At 45.8% G+C, this 22,673-nt stretch overlaps 1 protein-coding gene across 2 annotated transcripts in view; it reads right to left on the bottom strand.

Annotated features, from left to right (window-relative positions):
* Positions 1-9,116: 9,116 nt before the first annotated feature.
* The window catches only part of LAMA5 (laminin subunit alpha 5), a 346,280-nt gene continuing 332,723 nt past the window's right edge, over positions 9,117-22,673 (bottom strand). For both annotated transcript variants that reach the window (XM_078651602.1, XM_078651601.1), the window contains exons 74-80: positions 20,551-20,740; positions 20,077-20,229; positions 17,891-18,050; positions 17,045-17,172; positions 16,672-16,765; positions 16,120-16,239; positions 9,117-12,010 (exon numbers count right to left, since the gene is read on the bottom strand). In XM_078651602.1, the coding sequence (XP_078507728.1) occupies positions 11,853-12,010; positions 16,120-16,239; positions 16,672-16,765; positions 17,045-17,172; positions 17,891-18,050; positions 20,077-20,229; positions 20,551-20,740 (1,003 nt within the window). In that variant the 3' untranslated portion in view covers positions 9,117-11,852. The remainder of the gene's footprint in view (positions 12,011-16,119; positions 16,240-16,671; positions 16,766-17,044; positions 17,173-17,890; positions 18,051-20,076; positions 20,230-20,550; positions 20,741-22,673) is intronic.

The following is a 22,673-nucleotide window of genomic DNA, read 5'->3' on the forward strand; positions in this document are numbered from 1 at the left end:
GATCAACCTTCCTACATAACCCCCCCCCAAACGAAAGGAGATAAGGCTATCCTTGTCCAGGTAAGCCTATATTGCCTAAGTGGCCATTTAAGGAAGTACCAGCACTGGCATGGTTACCCCCTATGTCATGGTCCACTAAGCAACCCCTCACCCTAAGGGTGTCTGAGGGTCTCCACCATAGGGAATCTCTACCTGTGGTGTGTTTTGTCAAAGAAAAAGGCTGGTGCTGAAATGGAGTACTGAAGTGAGGCTCCACTAACTTTGGGCTCAGCTTCCTCCAATCATTATCCACCATAGAGGCCTTTCTTTCCAAGACTGAGTTGTTTTGGGCTCTCAGGGTCAACCTCTGGCTACCTACAGCTGGAGGTTGGGTCCCTCTGTTTGGCTTACTGGAGGGACAGTTCAGGTCTGGGGCCCTCAGGTCCCAAGTTTGGCTGTGCCCAACAGTGTCCATCTGTGGGAGGTCCCTAACTAATTTTAAGGGGGATCCCTCAGGAGTGTGTCTTATTTTCACTTGGCTAGGACTACTAGCTTCAGTGCCCTTAATCTGCTGATTGGGAAATTCTTTTGGACAGGGGGCCCTTTGGGGTCCAACACTGGCCTCCCTGACCTCTACAGCCCTGGGCTGACTGAGGCAGGGTAGAGAGGGGCAGGTTACCTGCTCCAGACTGGGTCCCACCTTGGAAGGGTCCACTGACACCAGGGGTTCTGCCAGGCTAGGCCTGACTACCTCTGTGGCAGTTTCTTCACAAGGGGTCAGATCAGTTCCCTGAGGAGGCTGATCCTTTCCTAAAGTCTGGTGGGAGGGAGATTTCTCTTCCTCCTCAATACTCTCTGTCTGAGTGGAGTGATCCATAGTTTCAGGCTTCACAACACTGTCATCTGTCTGAGTTTGAGCTGTGGCCATCACAACTCTCCCAACCTTTTCAGGAGGGGGCTCCGTTTGGGTGTGGGCTGTTACCATGACAGCCTTGACAACCTGTTCTGGGAAGGAAGTTGTCTGAGATTGGGTTGTGACTGGCACAACCCTCCTGACCTGTTCAGGGAGGACATCTTGGACTGGGGCTGTGGCTATCACTGCCCCACTAACCTTACCATGGGTATTTACCATTTTAGAATGGGTTTCTTGCTCAACTTCAGCCCAGGCTGAGAGCTCTAAATCATTCCCCAGTAGGCAATCTACAGGCAAGTTTGGTGACACTGCCACTCTCTTGTGGCCAGTGACACCTCCCCAGCTGAGATTGACCACTGCCATGGGATGATCTCTCTGTACTCCATCAATATTGGTCACCTGGTATGTGGCACCAGGTAAAAGTTGCCTTGAGGGGACTAGACTCTCAGTCACCATAGTGATGCTAGCCCCTGTGTCTCTATAGGCCTCAACTTTTATACCATTGATGAGGGGCTCCTGTCTGTACTTGCCCAAAGTGTTGGGACAAGTTGTGAAGTTGGCAAACCCCATGCCAGTCTCACAGACAAGAGTATCTAAGTTTGGGGACCTGGTTAGGCCAGAGTCCCCAGGAACTCCCAAAGTAAATGCACCCAAATTCTTGGGGGCACTCCCACCACCTGGGGGATTACTACTAGTAGTAACAGGAGGTTTGGGAATGTTACTTGGGGGTATGTTTTCCTTATTGTTATTCTTTGGGCAACTGCTGTCAGTTTTTAAATGACCCACCTGTTTACAGGGATAACAATAAGGTTTCTTCTGGTTGTTGGAAGGATTCTGGGACCCACCCCCCTCAGAGGATTTTTGGGGCCCTGATGTGGTTTGATCTGTAGATTTATTCCCACCCTTCTCTTGAGGCTTGGTTGATTCCTTTTTCTGGTCACCACCTTGGTTCTTGGGCCTAATCCTGGTTCTGACCCATTTGTCTGCCCTCTTACCCAATTCTTGTGGAGAGGTCAGATCAGAGTCTACCAGGTGCTGGTGTAATAACTGGTTCTGACAATTATTTAAGACTTGCTCTCTCATAATAAGATTATATAATCCTGTGAAGTCAGTAACCTTGCTACCCAGTAGCCAGCCTTCCAAAGCCTTAGTGGCACAATCAACAAAGTCAGACCAGTCCTGAGACTGAGTTTTCTGGGTGTCTCTGAACAGCAACCTGTACTGCTCAGTGGTTAAACCAAACCCATCAACCAGTGCATTTTTCAGGACCTGGTAATTGTTAGCATCCTCAACTCTAGTAGTGAGGAGCTTATCTCTACCTTTGCCATCAAAGGAGAGCCACAGTATAGCTGCCCACTGACTCTGGGGAATGCACTGCACAGTGCAGGCCCTCTCCAGAGCAGCCATCCATTTCTGGATGTCATCCCCTTGCTTAAAGGGGGGCACTATTTTAGTCAGGTGTTTAGTATCTAAACCCTTCTCTCTATCTCTTGGGAGATTGCTGCCACCAGTGGGAGCTAGCCCACTCATCTGCTGCTCTCTTGCCAGGGCAAGCTTCTCTTTGGCCAGGGCAATTTCTTCCCTTTCAATCCTCAGTTCAGCTTGTCTCATCCTAGCTTCATGCTCCTTTCTCTGAGGGGAAGTAAATCTCCTCTGTGGAGGATTCCTTCTCCCCTGAGAAGAGGCATTAGAGTGCAGAGATCTATTGGAGTCCCTAGAAAGAGATCTATCTCTCCTAACTCCAAGGTTAGGCCCACTTCGGGTTAGTACTGGGGGGCCCCCAGATCCTAGCCCAAGTAAGTCTAAGTTGGTCCTAGTTAGCCTTCTGACTACCTCAAGACCTTTGTCTACCTCATCCCCAGAGAGTACCTCCTGATCCTCCTCCTCAACTGCTGAATCAGTGTTGGGGAGGTCTGGATCCCCAGAGGTTCCCTCTAAGGCTGGCATGCTCTCATGTAACTGAGAGAGCTTTCTGGCATCATATGTCTCTAAGAGACCTATCAGAAAGGGAATGGTGGGGTTAGACCCCTGCTTCAGTTTCCTGGAGACACAGAGTTGCCTCATCTCCTGAAAATTGAGAGCTGCATATCTTGAAGTGACCTGTGGAGGGTCAACACTGACCAGGGGAGTCTCAGTAGAGTCCCCCTGAGTCGACATGCTTTTCTAGTGAGGTGTAAGTGGTGCACTTACCTACACTATATGTTTGCCTACTGATCCCTTGCTAGAGTTGTAGTTTAGGGTGTGCTAGGCCCTAGGAGCTACAACAGCTGGTTCAGTAGAACTCAGAGTATTCTAAGCTAAGTTATATGTACCTTTAGTACTTATGTGATCTTTCACAAGGTATTCTTAGGGCATGTGTGGTAAAACAACAGCAAGCTCAAATCCCAACCGCTGCTCACCAATGTGAGAAGTTGGCCTGATGTGCAGTGCTCACTATTCTAGTGATCACTATATATCAGTCCAAACAACCCTTATTGATGATTGGTTGTAAGTCAACCTTATAGACCAGCTATCCTAGTAGCATGGATACGAGCAGTCTAAGGCTAAGACTCTAGAGGGCGTGTTAAGCCAGCTGTTTTACCATCACATTACCCCTTGAACACCCAGTGAAAGGACACCACACAAGTGTTATGAAAATAAACAATGTATTTATTAGAATCACAACAACCCTGTACTCTTTATGAGGACAGGGTGCTAAGCACACAACAAAACTCTTACGAAAATACTTTTAAGTTAGCACGTTACACAAATGCCCGAGGGGCACGAAAAACCATATACTTTCAAAGTGGAATGCGAATTACTAGCAGGTAAGTAACGATTCTCAGAGGCTTTGGGATCGCTAGGACTGGACTACTGAACCTTTAGATTTCTAGCAGGAGGCCTAGGGAACTCGGGTGCAGAGTGTGCACTCTCACGCGGGATGCGGGACAAAGTCTATGGAGGCTAGTAAAGGCAAAGTTAGTGTTCACGGGCGAACCCGACCTGGTAGGAAGAAAACGACAGTGGATCCTGACCCTAGGATAGTGAGGCTATGCTGGGACACCGAAGTGCCGAAGTTACCTAGCCCAGGGGCTGCAGCTGCATAGGTCTGAAAAGACGTCGGGAATCTCGTTGCCGGACCGGGAGCCTGGAAGGAAGAAGTTGCTGGCAGGCGACCAGTGAAGGAAAGTTCGATGGATCCAAGCCTGGATCAAGGAAGAAGAAAACCTGAAAGCAGAGGGGACCAAGTTCTTGAATCACTAGCCAGTGATTAAGTGGGCACCAGGATGGCACCGGGCGAAGTCACCGCAGTCAGGTGAGTGGGCGCTGCTGGGCTCTGCAGTCTCTCGGACCAGGAGGCGTTGTCGGCGACCAGGATGGAGGTGCGAGCTGTCCCACGAAGGATGAAGTCGTTGGCGTCGAAGTTACCCAGGATTGGGCAACAAGCCTTGGCTAATTCAAGCCCACGCGGTGGACTCAAAATGGCGTCTTGAGTGGACCAGGAGGGTCCGGGGTGCTCCTCTTCTGGGAGGGAGCAAGGGCCAGTCTGGAGCAACCAGACCAGCAGCAGAAATGTCGTCGGGCGTCGTCAGGAAGGCCACAAGCCAACGGGCTAGTAGCCAAACAACGCGGTGAGCAGCAGAAGGCAGAAGGGCCCCACGCCGATCGTGGAGATGCTGGGGGGCTGCTCTTCGGTGCTGGAGCTGCTCAGGGTGGGGGCTTCTCGGACCCCAAAGCACTCACCAGGAAATTACTCGGTGGGCTTGCTGTGCAGAAGTCGTGCAGTCTTGGCGATGGCCGGTCCCTCGAGGTCTCGTCGCACCCACGGTTCTCAGCTGTGCTGTAGAGGTGGGTAGAGGTCAGAGGTGCCAGGGAAGCCGGGTCTCGTCGAGCTGGGCAGTCGGATTCCGGAGGAAGGACGTGCAGCAGACCGCAGTGTTCTTAGATGGTGCCTGCGGATGCAGGGTGACTACTCCTTAGCCACAAGGGAGAATCTTGAGGAAGAAATCGTGAAGTCCTTTCGTGGAAAGTGGTATCTTGATTCCAAAGATGATCTGATTTGGAAGGGGGCCAGTCTCTACCTTTATCTGGGAAAAGGGGGCTGGCACGCGACTAGGTCCTGCCCTATGGGTGGGACCAGGAGGGGGGTGGGTACACCCACTTCCTTGGCGGGCTTTTCCCCAGCACAGGGTCTGGAGTGACCCTGGAACTGGTTCCAGCCAGCCTATGCACAGTGAGCACCGGGGTGCCACGTGCAGTCACCTTCCTCTAAAGCCCTGCCTACCTACAATACACAAAACCCTGTCTGGGACGGTGCTGGCACCGCCCCTGGCAGGAAACCCTTTGTCCTTATCTCCTGCTCTGGGAGGACTCCCAGCAGCAGGAGGGCAGACTTGTGTCTCGGTGGCAGCATCCATTTTGTGGATGCTAAGGCTCTGTCTGACTTTTAACCGGGTTATAGGTTACAGGCATGTCGTGTCCCTCTAGAAGGGTGGAATGCTAACCCCGTCGCCAGAATTGGCGAGGGGTTAGTATTCCAATTCGTATGACACCTTACTCGACATGTTTTGATAAAGCGATACCAGAGTTGGCACATAACCGCGAGGATTATAATGCACTTAAGAGTATATGGTATGCGATATCATGGAAACGGCTAAGGGCTGGATCCCGAAAGCCGCAGACAGGCTCAGCTCATGCCAGAGCACCATCTCACACGATTCCAAGCACTCTGCCTTCAGGATTGTTAAGGCCTGCCATAGGAGTGACTGATAGGAGATCTGTGTGTCCATTTTAGGGTTAGATATAGGTATACTATATCTACAGCAAAGGGTGATTACACCACCTTGCCCCAGCTGTCAAGCAGCCAGTTGTGTCAGATTTGGATGGCCAGCCAGGGGTGGCATAATACATGCTGCAGCCCCTGGTAGGCCCTGGGTACACCTATGCCCTGGGTACCTAAGGTACACTGTACAGGGACTGATAAGGTGGCTCAGTATCCAATTTAGATATGTACCTAAGGTACATGGAATCCATTTTACAGAGAGAGCAGTAGGCCTGGGGTCCTGAATAGCAGGGCCCCAGGTCAACTAAGTCAGAAAACCAGCAAAACACCAGGCAAAAAGTTGGGGGCAACCATAGTCAGGGATCAACCTTCCTACAGATATAAAACATATCGAAAACCAGAAGCTCCTCAGGGGGAGGAGTGTTCTATGACATCATAGTCTTTGCAAAGATCTTCTTCGGGTCCTGGCTCGAAGGGTGTATTGTAAAGATCAGCAGTGACGAAAGGTCGTGGCGCATAAGGTTCTGGGCTGGAGGTCCTGCTTCTGTGCTTCTTGGGCCTAGAACCTGTAAGGGGCCTCCAATGCAGGGTCCTACTCAAATGCCAGTCTCCTCTTTTGAGTCAGAGTCTCAATGGTGTTTTTTTCCTAAATCTTACCAGTAAAGGGATGGTAAAGAGGAGTTTATGCTTTGCATTGAGATCCTCCTGCTGCCTCTGGAAGATGAGTTGCTCCAAATCCTCATCGCCAGATGTTGAGGGTGTTGGCGTTGACGAGGGTTTATAAGTCAATGAGGGCTTAGGCGCTGATGAAACCTTCAGCTTCGAATGGAGTCGAAGCTTGTTGGTAGACTTGAGACTTGATGAGTGGGAGGGGTTGACGTCCTTGGGTGGGTCTTCAGATCCAAAGTGTTGGTTCAGTGCCATCCGGAGCCCGTATGCAGCGCTAGTGGTGTTTTGCACATGGGGCTCGGCGCCAGACTCCCTTGGGAGGCATGCTCTGCCTCTGCATGAGACCTTTTGGGGGACGTCGAGCGTGCCAGAACTGACCTTGCAACCCTGGTGGAGGTCTTTCTTCAAGGGCTGCTGGTTGTGGAGGTCTGTGGAACCTCTTCCTCCTCAGCCTCGGAGGTGCTGAAGGAGATGGCCTCTGGGATGGTTGTCAGCTAATGCAGTCTGATTTGTGTAGGGCTGGTGTCTTCAACTTCCTTGGTGACGGAGGGGTCTTGTAAACCAAAGACGCTGGGCATGTCGTAGGTGGACTGCTTGTGCATCTTTTGGTGTGCCCAAAGCTCATTTTGTTACTGTTGAGTTTTCTTCGACTGGTAGCCAATGCAAGATTCACACGTGGCATTATGGTGGTCAAAGACAGATGTTACAAACATCGTGGTGATCCAACCACAGCTACTTTGAACAGCACCATGGCCAGTACTGAAAGGACATCTGTTCCATTACCTTGTGGGGGTTGTCAGTCTAGGGAGAGTGGCGTCAAGAGAAAAAATGGATGGCAAAGACTTTTCTAACTCTGGGTGTCAAAGATTCATCATGCAGGCTGAAAAAAATGTGGCAAATAGGTCGAGTCTCAGAGCCCTGCCGGTACTCGTCCAAACCTGATAGCAGAAAAAAAACACACAATAACATGGAGTCGGTGCCTGTGAGAAAGTGCCATCTTTCTTGCATGGTATGCCCCCACTATTTGCTGAATTGCTGATGTGCTTTGACTGAGAGTGCCCTGGGCTCCTGCCAACCAGGTGCCCAGGGCCTGTGTTCCTTCCCTAAAACTGCATTGAAACTAAAACCTAATTTGCATCTCTGGCCTCTTGTCATCCCCTGGTAAATGGTACCTTAGGTACCCAGGGCATTGCTTGTTTCCGGTTCAGGGAAGAACTGGCTTGTTCCCATGAGGCACAGGGTCAAGACTGATTTGCATATTGCTGGGTCTGAACTGAGGTGGCGAAGTGAGCTTAAGAACGATGGTGGATTCAACCCAGATCTGTGACTGGGGGTGAATGTCTGAAGAGTTTCAGCACTCTGTCCATCATCTCCAAGAGGAATAGTGCCTGTGTGATATATCCAGGTGGACAAAAGAACCTATATTTCTGCTTCACTTGGGCTAAAGGCTCGGCAAACCATGTTATTTGAAAGCTGACAGCTTTGAGGGAAAAGGTATCGGAGGTAGGCATGGTGGTAACCAAGTAGAGAATGGAGGCTGCAATACTTTACCCTGAATACCAGCTCTTCGCCTTAACTTGCTTCACGTTGTCTTCTGGTTGGCGGAATTAGAGTGTGCTGGCACAGTCAAGCTTTGTGTGTGTTAGAGTTCCCATGCAATAAAGAGCTCTGGCTGCAGAAGCCTTCCCCTGCAAATATATTCAATATATATCCTCAGGGGTGACAAGTGGTAACTACAAATCTACTAATTGATTGACTTAGAAAGAAACTGAAGGATTTCACAGATGCAAATAAAGAAGGAATATATTTTATAGCAGGTTTACAAGTTGTTTTCAGATTGCCCAGAATTCCTTACTCCCATTACAGATTGCTCAAATTACATGGGAGTCCAATGAATCGAGTCTTTGTTTGCAGTTGTAGCTACTTGTGAACAATCTCTAAGTGACGCAAACCAAGTGACGCAGATTTACTAACATTTTGCGTTGTGATTGGGTCACTTTTGTAGAGCAGCCACAAATCACATTTCTATTTACAAAGCCATGCATGGGGCGATTCACGCCACCTTGCAAAGCTTTGTAAAGAAACGTGACGCAACATAGTGGCTTGCACTGCATTGCGTTACATTCAGTTGTGGGAGGCATTCCATGGGTGGAGCAATGGTTGTACAATGCACAGAGGCTTGTGAACATGGGATTACGTGAAATCGCTACGCCTGCCAGAGTATTGCACAACGAGGAGAATTTTTATTTCTTGTCATTATTTCCTCTAAATGCCTCGAGGGATTGTTTTTGTGCAGGAAGGTGCACTCCCTGCAACGAAAAAAAAAAGTCTCCTTTTAACCCATGCTGCCTTGCATCATGGTGCAATGGTGCCTGCATTGGCGCTAGACTGCCTGAAGTGCATGAGCGCTACGAGAGAGCAGAAGTGCACCATATCTTAGTAAGTTTTGCACATTTCTGCTCTCTCCCTTTCACACAACGCTGTGCATCAAGTTGCCTTGCTGCAATGCTTCGCATGAAAGCTTAGTAAATCTGGCCATTGGTTCCCATTTATTTCAGGTATTTTATAGTCCTTCTGACAATCATTCACACACTATTCTTATGTACCCGCGAGAGGATTACACCAACACTGGGTTGATTTGATGGAATTTTAGTGTGAGCACTAAAACAAAGCCATTCAAAGTTATTCACCACCTCCAATTATGTTACAAGTACAACCGGATAACACCATTGCGCGAAATCAAACAAAAGCATCAGTTATGCATTCTTGCAAGCAAACACAAAAACAAATGAGTGCGTGAAATAAAATTTTATTTTGACTCAAAATTATGTTCCAATGATTTACAAAGACGGCCCTTTCGCTCTTTAATGAAAAATAAAAAAATGTGTTGACGAGGCTATCATATTTCTTTTGGCGCTTTGTACGAATCAGACATTAAAAACCCTCTTTACTCTATTAACCCCACTGTATAAAAAAGATCCATATAATAACGACATAACTTATAAATCATTTCTAAAGCAAGACTTTGTCCCCTCGTGATTGCGCGTGCATACATTCTATGGAAACATATATACACCAGTGTACAGATTTAAAAAAATGTGTAAGTGCACGAGTGAATAATCAGTTTGTGTAGAATAGTCCGCTTTTTTAAAGGCCTGCTGGAGCACCGCAGGACTCACAAGGACAAAGCGAGAGGACGGTAAGAATATGGAACAGAATAAATACATCTCGAAAGATTAACACACATAGAAAAAGGTCGCTCCAGTGAAACGGTTGTAGCGAAGAAGGGAATCATAGGTTTTAGGGACCAGCGCCGCCTTCAAATTAATTTCAGAAGTGCTGTAAAGAGCAGTTTGGCCAATGACAAATCCCCATGCAGAAACATTAGTCGTTCTCAGCCAATCACAAATTGCCACTCTGAGCTCTTGCTTCCATATAACTTGGTGTTGGTCTAAAATTGTAATTTTTACAAAGGAACACACATTTCTGTCCTTGAAGAGGATTCACTGTGCACGAACCATGTAAATAAATGTTTAAAAACCTTGCCAAGCAATTGAAGGCTTCACAAAAGTTAAACTGTGCATTGATTGCAGACGTTCACTCGGTTTCTCGACCCCAGCAATGCGCATGCTTCTGAAATGAGGGACAGAAACAGTAGATGGAGGCGCTGAACTGGGGCACTCAGTCAGACCAATTCCACTTACGGTCGAAGCCCAAAAACCTTTATTCTGAGAAATTGGATGATTTTTCTAGATGGCAGAATAATGCACAGCATGTGAACCCAGAAAAGGTTTAGAACTAACAACTATCACGCAGAATGTAGTTCTTTCTGGCCTGAGCACAGTGAAACATGCAAGTAAGCAACTTGCATATTTTTTTAAGGCATAAACAGATTCCAGTAAATCAAGGTCCTCACTCTACCATACAGCTGTTTTAGCACACAGACACCAACCTCAGACATTAAATTATTAGTTCTAATGAACCGCCACTATACAGCGGAGCTACAATAGACTGTCTGGTCACGGCCCTGGTTCCCATGTTGAAAGCATTGCTGGACACAGAGTTTAGCCTTCTGCTAGCTTAAGCTGAAACGCCCATAGCTCAGCCTGGCCTGCAAAAAAACAAAGAGGCTAAAAGAAATAATAAAAGAGAACACATGAGCCCTGAAAGAGTTGGTGCAGACATTCACCTCAAACAAATGTCTTATAAAAGAAACTAAGCATTTAGAGAGAACACTAACCATATCATCATAAAAATAATTTTAGCGGGGTAGACAGTACCTAATAGTACTCAAATTCAATAGTTTACTTAAAAAGTTTAAAACGTCATATATAAAATCGACTGATAAGGCTTTTTACAGGTAAAAACAAAAATTTGTGGATTAAAATCTACAGGCCGCGAAGGTGGTTAGCAATAGCTTCAGCCACCCCTAGTGTGGTATGGCTCAAACGGAGAGCGTGTGAAACACAACTAGCAAATTGGTGTTGTTTACTATTGTGAAAATGATAAATTGACTGTTCCTATTAAAAGGTTTTATTTTTCTTGCAAGCCATTAGTTAGCCAATCAAGCCACCAACTAGTTCAGCACAGGACCTGAAATACAACTGAGTACGACAATGCGCCGAAACATGCCTCAAGCTCTTAAGAAAGTACAAGAAGATGCTGGAGCCAGGGAAGTGCCTAGGAGCCAGCCATACCTGCCGGACTCTACTCTTGCCCCTAGCCATGCAAGAGGCTCTGAAGCACTGGTGCTCCTGGAAATGATTTAGGAGACGGGTAGTTCCCACCTGGTTGGCACAGAGATCATGTTAGAGCACGTTTAGACTCCATCGCTTGACAAAAGTGGATGAGGGCTATCAATAGAATAGCAAGAGAACTGGAAAACAAGTTAAAGGGAAACTGGAAACCATTTCCTGACCAAGGGATGTCCACTGATGATTTTCACTTGGGAGCTGGGGAGAACATCATATACTTTTTAAAACAAATCTTTTTACACAAATGTAGAACCAAAACAAACATCAGACAAGACATCTCAGTTGATCTTACCAGGTAAGACATCAAACAATGGACAGATAAGTAATGCCCTAATATCCTTCATCAGGAGCCCACCAGACAGGCCCAGAGGATTTCAGGATCAAACAATTGCTGTAGTCCATGTCAGGAATGTAAAAAAGCACCGTCGTTTAGCCATGAAGCAGATCTGAACAAGGCTGCAACTCCATGTGCTGTTCGCATTGATGGAGACCCCCCCCCCCTTTTACCTCTCCCCCCCACATGACGGAAGATTCCCTTGTAAAGGATTCTGTTCAGCCAGCATGCCAGCCAGGCCCGCCCTCTGCTTCCAAGGCACAGTTTACACTTGGCACGGAATAAAAGTAGCAGATCTGGGGAAGGAGCAGGTCTGCAGCAGCTTCACATCATGGTGCAAAGGACCTTTACTTTCAAAAGCCAAGCAGCTGCTGTGGGGAGCCATGGAGGGGCATGATAAGGCAGCCGCAGTGCGGATTTAGACATAAATAGCCATGGAGGTTACACTGTTGGGCACCCGCTGGCACCAGCCGACCCACTGATACGTCCTGTCCTGGACACGTCAATATGCTTCCGGTTTATGATGAGATTCCGTGCACATCCAACATAGTAGTGGCGATGGGGCGAGGATTCCGGCCACGCAGGGACCTCCACTGTGTCTGCAAGAAAAAAACTGAGGTTAGTATGTTATTAAAGAGTATACTAATGCAATAATATCTGGATACAGGGCAAATGGTATGGTCAGTTGGTAAAAATTACATTCTTTCCTGTAACCCAAAATAATGGCACTCACACTAATTCAAGATGTAGTGGGAAACTGGGACGGTCATGACGGTGACCAGCAATTATCCACCCAAAAGTCAGATAGCTCTGCTCCACAGGATAGCACACTAAACCAAAATGGTACATTCTCTGCCACACCTCTAAAGACACATGGGCCCTTGATTTTTTTATTCAACTAGTCACTACAGAAAACCAGTTCTTGACTATAAAGCCTTTTGCTACTCCTTTGGCCCAAATTTCTCCAGACTCATTGGTGCCTCCTAGCCATCAAGAAATAAGAACCAATGCTCAACCTAAAATAAGTTAAAATTTGGAGCTTGGATCTAGAGTTGATCTTAGGACCACCTGGTCCTTGTGGAACTGAATGAACGTTTCCTGGATTGCCAAGGCTTAAAGCTCATTAATACGCCTGAGCGAGATTAATACCATTAGGAAACTTACCTAACATGATAGAAACTGCAACTTGCAGTGGTGTAGGGGTTTACAGGGTGGACTCATGAGCCTTATGAAGACTGTTGACATTCCATACAGGGGCAGAAGGTATCCAGTAGGAATCACTCTTAGGCCCCTCAATGAAGCACCTCACCACAGGGATTTTGATGAGGGATGAATATTCCTAACACCAGAACAGCTCAACCTGGCTATGTTGCACCTGATGTCGTAGAGTTTAATTATCTCAACATTCCAACGAAGTGTGTGCTTATTCTGCGCAAGGGCTGTAAATCCAGCATGTTCCGCTGCAAAGTAGATAAGATTTGTCAAGTACCGTAGTTTTGTGCCTAATACCTGGGGTATATAGCATTTTATTGTCACACAAGTTCCACTCTCATAATATTATGCACCCTACCTTGTGAGCAGCATGGTGCACTTAGGAACTACTTATTGAATATTTAAAATCAGGTTTTCCAACATATGAAGAGGCTGATTTTGAGAGGTCTGGGCAGCATGGTTCAAACTACTGCAGGGTAGGTACATTTCTGCCTTTTGTCAGGATCAGAGAACATAGATTTGGCATTGGATAGCTGTGCCCCAGTGTTGAAGTTCAAGATTACCAGCAGGTAAGTAAAAAGAAATAATGAGAAAAAAAACAAAACCAAAATGAGGTGACCGCTCAAAAAGGGGTCACTTTGCGACAGATATTTGTCCTCTGTCACAAATCTCAGATACCTTTGATGCTCCTTGTTTGAGACATGGAAGTACGTATTCCTTGAGGTTAGGGGTAACTACGTAGTCGTCTTCTTCGAGAACTGGTGTTACTTCTAGCCGTGTGGTCTACTTCCGTTTTATCATATTTGTTCAAAATTAATAAATCAAAAATGGGTCTAAATGCCAAGTCCTGATTTGGGATCTGGAAGTCTATTGAGTACAATCTCTTGATGCGTTTCTGTTTTTGTTCTTCTTTTATTGTAGTTTTTAACAAGAGGGTTTGAAAAAAGCCGCACAGGCTTCACAGTCCCTGGATTCGTGGTCAGGTGATAAACAGAGGTTGCACACCTCGTGTAGGTCCTTGTGTGGGAATTTAGCACCACACGTTGGACATTTTTTTAATGGAGTCCTTTCCATGGACTCCGGGCTGGACTACGTCGAGATAGGCCTCCCGGTCTCGTCGACGTAGAGTTGGAAATCTTTGGTGTTGACCTCGAAGCGCGTCGAAACGAGAATGAACTCGCGCTCGATAAACAATACCGTCGAATTGGAAAGGGAATACGCGCCGAAATATAACTTTTTTCTCGAAGTCGATCCGGAGCGCTTCGATCCTCATCCGAACCCGATGGCGGAAAAAACAATCTAAGGATGGAGCCGATGCCCATGCGCACTATCACCCAAGGGAGGAGTCACCAGCCTCGTGACTACAAAAGACTTCTCCAAGAGAAAAACAAGTGCAATCATCCGAGCCCAACACCAGATGGCAATCTATTCAATTGTACCATCTGCAGCCCATATACCTCGAACATATATATATATATAAAGATAAGTGTTATTTTTATAAATGGGTGTGGATCTCCTTATTGAGTCGTGTGCATCATTTATTGAATGTATTTGTGAATGCCTCATTTGTTTATATTACATATAAAGCCAGCTTCCTACAATGACAGTCTGCAATGGCAGGCTGCACGCAATTTGTATTGGGGGGGTGGGTCACTTAAAGTGGTATTATACATGCTGCAGCCCTAATGGACCCTCTTTAGTACCCATGCCCTAGGTACCAGGGGTATCACTTATTAGGGATGTACAAGGGTGCTAAAGTGTCTGCCAATTGTATGACAATTAGACCACCTTACCTTCTTATAGTGAAAGAGCACTGGAGCCTTGTTAGCAGGGGCCCAGTGCACATCAGTAGTAAACATCAGCACCAGTGTCAAAAAAGTGGGGGTGACCATGACAAAGAGGGGCACTTTCCTCAAACTCCTATTACATAGAAGTCATGGGGTCAAATCTAAGCATGATCTGGTGACTCTTACACTTATGTCCAGGAACCAGATTGAAGCATTAACTGGCAATGATAGGTCACAGGGCTTTCCTGGTATCTTTTCTTGTGTTAAGCCCATACCCTGTCACAGCGTAGGCAGGTCGCTGGTGAATTTAGGCCTATGTTTTATCTTGGTGTAGGCAAGAGTAATAATAAAGCAATCTGTCTCCAGAAGACTTTCTTCATGGACACCTTGGATGTGGACCTTTTGTGTGTTTTTTAGGATACCTTGCGGCTACACCTCATATCTCAATCGGACAGATTTCTACTGACAGGGAGATTTTCTGCCTGAATAGATCATCCAATCACCTGTGCTAAAAAGGTTTTAATTCTTCCCATTACTTCATCGTGATGAAATCCAGGAACGCCTGACTACAGTTGCTAAGATTCTTCACAGCATATGATGACGAAGCACTACAAAGCTTGCATGTGATGAGTGAAAGCCAAGGGCCAGGGGACACGTTTACAGAGCCTGGTGGACAACAGAATGAAACTGCTAACTACAGCTCCTGCATTCTCTTAACCTTTAACATGCGCTGTGGTACAAAAGCTGCCCAAAAGAATCTGGCCCCTCTCAGAAATCAAGGCCTCGGATGAACTGTGGTACTTTAGGAAAGCAGCCATGCTTTGTAAATGCAGATAAAGGAGAGGTAGGAACTGATATGACCTCTATCACACATGGACCGAAGAGGGAAGCGCAAAGATGTGCTATGGGCCAGGAGCTTGGTGTGGCATTTCTTGTGTCTGGGATTCAGGTTTTAACCTATTTTCAGGTTGGCAAAAACACATTTAGGTCAACAGAAATTACACACCTCAAGTCTGGATCTACCAGTATTTCAGGAAAATTAAATTACCATTTTCTCAACTTCGACTTTTTTTTTTAAGACACATGTGTAATGCACTTATCTTTGACCCATTCCTTCCAATCAAATAAGCATTGGCAAAGCCAGTAGATCAGGCTTTAATATGTCGTAAACACAGGCATTCACAAATGCACTGCATGCAAAAATGTTGTTTACTACATTAAAGTCTGACCTATTCGGTTGGTTTCTGTCACATTCAGTTCCTTAGAACCTGTACGCGTTCTATACAAAAAGCGGAATAACCGAGCATATTCTTTAGGTGTAAAATAGTCCATTGTGTATTCCAATGGAAGCACTTATAGAAAGACAGAAAGATAACCTAATAGTATGAGGGTAGAGAGTACCCACTCTATGTACACTTTAAAGGATAGGTAACAATATGCCATCAGACAGCGCTGCTGTCAAGTCAGACCTAAACACGAATCAGCAGAGGTTTGGTATTAATGCCATGCTCAAGTTGTTATCAATAGCTCATCAATCATGGTAAAGAGAGTGAATTACAGGCAACCCATGATAAATAAGTCCAACTTGTGAAGTTTTTTTAAAACACTGTGGGTAGAGCAGACCTGACACAAATGAACAAATTCCACAATATGCCACAACTGTAAGCACAGGGGTGGTCACCCCATGCCCGAGGCTCGCAACCACTCACCCGGCACTCCCCCAACATAGATGGGTTCCTTCACACTGGTTGAAGAGACGCTGCTAGGCCCCACTGTGTGGTTCCCCTCGCTGTCCACGTCCAGCTGGATGACATTCTTCCCTTTAAGTACTTATAGAAAAAAGTAAGAACACAAATGAATGTACAGCAACAGGTAGAAACACACCATATCTAAGCTAATGAAGGCAGAAGAGCAAGGGGATGTGAGAGTAGTTTCATAGCCCCATCCGCGATCTTGACCGGTGACAGTCACACACACAGGGATTATTGTGACAGACGACATGGGAGAGGAGTGTCTGATTCTTCTCTGCTTGATAGAGTGTTTTGTTTAGCTCTACTGGTTTTTTGCAAGCTTTTTGTTTAAGATTTGGGTAAAGACCATGATGGCAGCAACGTAGAGAAGTGTCTACTCCAAGAAGGGTGCTAAATGCTTCTCACAATACTAGTCAGTTTTATCAATAGGCTTTGATCGGCTGGTAGAATGGTTAAATGGAAGTAAGTGTTTGACGTGCCCTAGGTATAACCCATAATAAACTCTCATACCTGCGATTGTATGCCACTGCCCATCACATAATGACTGCTGAGGGGTCACCGACACCTGGAATTCCCCTGCACCCATATCCGCTTGGACGGTGACCTGGGGAAAAGAAGAAAGAAAGGGATCATATGGCACACCAGAAGCATCTTTACACAGCTCTGTGCTCTGAATCAGAGTAGAGAAAATTAAGAACAAACACAGTGAAAGAGTGGGAAAATGCATGGCAAAGCGCCATGGCAAATCAGTAAATGGGATTCCAGTGAAGCGTTGACTAAAATTACAAGATGTAGTCATGGTGCAACTAACATGTCATTAAATCGTGTATCCACTCGACCTACTGCTCAGTTGCACTATGAGCACAGACGCTGATGTACACACCTTATGGCCATCGGTGTACACGGTGAGGTAGTGCCCCTTTTTCCTGCCGATATGGAAGATTAAACTGGAGGAACTCTGTGGGCGGATTTCCAGAATGAGTTCAAGATCCTCTCCAAAGGCGATAGAATCTAGTAAAATCAGAAGAGAAGAAAGTAAAGGAGCTGTTGAAATAAATGCCGGCCAATGTTGTGCATTAGCAGGATACAAAATGGCAGAAGGAGGAATTGAAGATGAAGGATATATGACCACAGTAATGCTGCAAGCCACTAGCAACCTGCCTTTCTAAATGGATTAATGTGAAATATCAAATATTAGGAAGGTGTCTGGAAAGTATTCCTTACTATATACAAATTATGGTTGACATGTTAAAATGCTCTGTGAATTATTATCTCACTGGTGTAAAGAATGTTGTAGTCTATTGGTGCTGCTCCACTTTTCGGAATACAGAGACAGGTGTGAGTCAATGGGGCCTAAGCTTGGGGAGCATCACACACATTGAGGGAATATTAGACAAATGCCTCCTTTGCACTGACTCCGAAAATATGATAAAGTGTGAAAAGTGTGTAAAAGTAGCTTTTAGTTTTAAAATCTTAATTTTTTTAAATCTGGTTTTAATCATTCTTGTTTTTAACTGGTGCAAAGATATTAAACAAACGAAAGTGCTCCTTTGGCTATAGTTTGTAATTTGCCATCAATTAATTTTCAAGATTTGTCTCAACAATGCAATATTTGTATATTAATTTTTACTTTTTATGACCGAAATAAAGTTTGTTGAAATGGAAAAGTAATGAGTGTTGGTCCTACAAGGATCCACCGGCCCTAAGAATGAAAGGCAGAATCTTGTACCCAGAGTAAGTAATCCACCCTCCGGGGCGAAGTAGAGGCCGCTCTCCATGGTTCCCTCGTAGCAAGGCGTGACGGCGAAGATATGGTCCGGAGAGTCTAGGGGTTGCCCATTCAGCTTCAGGTTCCTAATGCAGCCATCAAAGCTGGTGAGTGAGGCCTCCTGAGGAAGGAGAAGCAGAACAGAGTGAAATGGAAGTCTGACACCATAATGTAAGATTGTGCACTGTGCATTTGTTGGGAACAATTAATGGAGTCCATCTATCCAGTAGCCAAAAACGATTAGTATTGAGGCACCTTGATCTGCCTGTAATTGATCGTTTATCAACCAATGAACAGAGTCCGTTCGTCCGATAAACTACATGTATTCAAATGGATGCATCCCTCAACACTAAGGGCCGGATTTAGATCTCGGTGGACGGGTTAATCAGTCACAACAGTGAAAGATATCCCTTCCCGTCTGCCAAAATATGAATCCCATTACATCCAATGGGATTTATATTTTGACGGACGGGATATACGTCACAATTGTAATGGAGTAGCCCATCCGCCAAGATCGAAATCAGGCCCTTAACCTTCTATTCATCCCTCAATGTATCCATGTTGTTTAACCGGTCTAACTTTCACACCCATCGGCTCATGCACTTAATCATCCATCAACTCATGCACTTAACCATCCATCCACTTATTCCCACATCAATGGCCACTGCTCACCTGTGACCAAAACATCAAATTCATGCACAAATTCATGCACTTCTCAATTTGCACATCTCCCATCAACCAACGCACTTTCACCTATACCCTAACTACACGACCCAAAACATATTTACTCAGTCATCTATGAACAAATATATCAGCCTTCACCTCCATTTATCTACCGACCTTCAATAAGTCTTAAGATAGCCACTCAATCATCCAGCTACCCATTCCCCATCCAAACAACTAATGAAATGTATTATAATACAACCTATTCTTAGACTTTCTCACATATTATTTATTATTATTATTATTTGTGTGTTTTATATAGCGCGCAGCTATCCCAACGGGGTGTCCCGGCGCACACTTTTCATACTTGATTTTCAGAAACTTGTTAGCACTAGCTGACCCATCTTGGGGCAGTTTTTTAACTGATGTGATCGGCTCTGCCTATACAGCACTCAACAATGTATTGTAGTAGAATAAATAAGCACGTAGGTTGCTCAACCTGAGCTGGTTTTATAATACACCATAACCTTGAACATTGATGCACAGGTAGTCGGTGGAAGGCGACTGCCATTTTCTTGGCTGCATCTCTACCAAGTCCAACAAAAGTCAGCTCATTGAATGTGGGCCGTCAGAGAAACAATCTGCATGCATCGAAAAAGTTAGTTGCAGGAACTTAGAAACACAAGCAGCCAAAGTACTGCTGAACATTGGAAGGTTTGTAAATGTGCCAGGATGATAATAGTTACAAGGAAAGGAGGGAAATGTCATTTTAGATGCATTTTGTTCTGGGCTTCCAGATATCCTATCATGTGCTGCTGGCATTTGTATCAGGAAAAGGCTTGCTGAATAGTATATATTTTATTTAGTGACACACACACAAGAAGGTTTTGATGTGCTATTAGATATGTCATCTTATTATACCCCCAAATCTGTGTAGAATAAGACCATCGATTTCAGTTGTACAGAAGTCAGATGATGCCCTCTTCCCAGTCTTCCAACATAATTTAATCTCTCTTTTATACATCACTCAACTAATTTGAGGAAGACAAAAGGCTCATACACATGATGCATCTTCCACCCACCAAGGAGAAATGTGCGCAAGGAACTGCATGGCTCAACAAGCAATGCATTCAAGCAAATACATGGGTGCTGCTGTTTGGTGAAGTACCCACATTTCTTCCTGCTGCGCTCATGTGCGAAAAAAGCACAGAAGTGTCATGCAAGGCAATATGTAACACTGCACCCTAAGGCACCAAGGTTACTTCTGCTAGTAAAGTATAAAGGTACACTCCAGAGGCTAGCTTGCTGCCCACTTCAACACATAGAAGATACTATCCACTTTGTCACCTTCCATAACTGGTAGGACGAATAACCAAAACACTAAATCTAAAATATTCCTCCAACCCTCTAATGGAAGCACTATTCCTATAGTTTCCGTATTCACAAAGAAGACCCATACAAAGCCCTCTAGTTCGGATACTTACCGGAACGCGATTCTTGGCTTTGCCCTCAGGGATGCCACCCACATAAAATGGGCCAGTCACCACAAATTCTGAGCTGGATAATGCAGTGCTGCTTTGAGATCTCAGGCCATTTATCACCAGGTGGATCTTGCTCTTATCTCGGCTGAAGAAGACCTTGAAAAGAACAAAGAAATGAGTCGTGTGGACAGCATTAGGATTTAGATAGAATTGGTTGACACTACTCTTTGTTACTCCCATATCCCTCTGCTGTGGTCCTTGTATCTTTGGCACTGTCTCTCTGCCATCCCTTCTCAGCCACAGAGTCCAGCCCACTAAACATTAAGTGGTCTGGTCATTCCAGACCTTATACAAAAGTGAAACTATAAAAAAATTTTAAAAATTGAGAAGATGAAGCAACATATTCAGGGAATCAGCATTCATTTACAGACAATTTCTTCCTCTGTCACAGAGCTGTGGGAGAGGATAGATGCTTACCGTGTGCCACTTTCCATCCTGGTACTTGTCTTTGCTGCGGAGTCGCAACTTGCTTCCACTGCTTTCCACTAGGAAGACGAAACGCCCATGGGAGATGAAGAGAGCCATGAAGGAACTCTCCTGCTCGTTGGCCACGTAGAAAAGCATGCCAGTAGATGAGTTCAGCCGCACTTCCAGGGAAAAGTGGGACCTGTGGTACAAGAGACCAGAGATGTAGAATCGATCACTTACTGCACCATTTGGAGCTGAAGAGAAAGCAGGCTTTTTATATGATATATCAAAAATCTGATATACCGTGTAAAGAGTCAGGGGTTCCCTTATGAGTGGACAGGGTCTTGCTATGCAATATCAAAGTTCACTATTAGGGGGTAGTGTGGTCAAGCAGCCTTAGGCTTAATACAGAGGAGTGCAAGACATTTGCAAAATACATACAATGATCAAAAAATGACAACACGACTCAAGAAGGAGATCCACACCAATATATACAAATACCAAGTACCTTTATATATGATTTGGCATCAGAGAAAAATTCTTCAGGTAAGTACGTTTTTAAATATAAAGTCTTTTCACTTTAAAAAGTGGACACTGCAATTTTGGAGTTCTGCAATGTTACCCTACAGAAGGAAGACAGGTACAGTACATCGACTTCCACAACTATTCTCCAGGAATTAAGGTGAGTGATGAGCAAGGTTCAAGGCAGCATCAACAGGATTCCACCAGCGGTACGAGGGCAGCCAGGTGCAGGGTGCAAATCAGTGTCAGGAGCCCAATGCATTTCAATGGTGATCGGTCACTGTAAAAAGAGGCTGCAGGATCTGGTTCGTAAGCCAGTCAGGCTGAACCCTCAAGTGGGGTCTGGCCTTGCAATGCTTGCTGACATGTTTGGTCCTCTTGTCTAAGGTCCAAGGGCGGCGGGTGCAGAGATGTCCTTAGGCACCAGGTTTTTCCTTGCCGGAACAATCGCAGTTGAGGGGGCCTGCGTGTAGAGGCTGCAGGCAACGTTGGGAAGTCCAGGAGGGGTGAAACCATGATGGACTCGAGCTGTGGAATCTTGTTGGCATGGTGACCCACTTAAACTCGGGTCAGTGGCAAAGGGTGCAGTGGTGGCTTCCGGTGTCGGATTTTGGCAGTTCCGGAGTCCGCCGTCTTCCCTTTAGAACAGGCCCGCTGCTCCTGGGAGGTTTTGAGTCTTTTTTGAAGGCAGGCAGTCCTCCCAAGTTTCTGGATTCACAGCTGCAGGCCAGGTTGACTTTGGTGTGGTTTTTGACGAGGGATGAAGAAAGGCCGTCAGGGTTGGTACCTGGTCACCTGCTTGGCTTTTGAAGCATTTCAGTGTCCTCTCTCTTCGTCTATCAGCTTCTCTGGTGCAAGGGACTCCCCTAAATACAGAATTTAGGGGAGTGTAGGGTAGTAGCCAATGTGCTACTGACCGTTGGGGTCACTACGCCTCCTATATGACCACTTCCTGTAGGAAGTGAGCATACCCCCCTCCCAAAATGTATATGTATGCCATCACAAAGATGGCTTCTTCTGACAAATCGAATCCACCTCACAGTAGCCCACCTTAGGGGTGGTAATAGACTGGAGGTGGAACGCCTACCTGACTAGCTAATTTTCTCACCTATCCAGGTGCCAACGAGGCTCTCCTTTGAGGGGAAACAGATTTGCAGTTCAAAGGCGGCAGCTTCTTTGAAGCTCGCGGGCCCAAGAAGGCTAATCAGCAGGTCATCCTGTGGGAGGGGGTGTTACACCCTTTTCACACACAGGCTTTGGTTCTGGGTCTCCTGAGAGCAAAGGCTCTCACCCTAGGAGATCAGATAAGTTTCTCAGGTGGCAGGCTGGCAGAAAACAGTCAGTAGGCACACCAGAGACTGGTAGATTTACAGGGAGCACCTCTAACGTGCCCTGTGGGTGCATGCATTGGTAAGTACTGCACTGACATATGTGTGTGTTTGCCAATACAAGATGTTTCATACCTAACACCTCTATTTTCATTGAAGCCATCATGTAGCTGAGGAACTCTTTTTCAAGTGTCCAGCACATCTTCCCTGGTCACGAGTACTGGTAGAAATAGGACTGACCAGGACAGGGGCAAATCTGCTAATGCAGGTATGCCCTCACAT

The sequence above is a fragment of the Lissotriton helveticus genome, chromosome 7, assembly GCF_964261635.1.
Source record: "Lissotriton helveticus chromosome 7, aLisHel1.1, whole genome shotgun sequence".
Taxonomy (NCBI): Eukaryota; Metazoa; Chordata; class Amphibia; order Caudata; family Salamandridae; genus Lissotriton; species Lissotriton helveticus.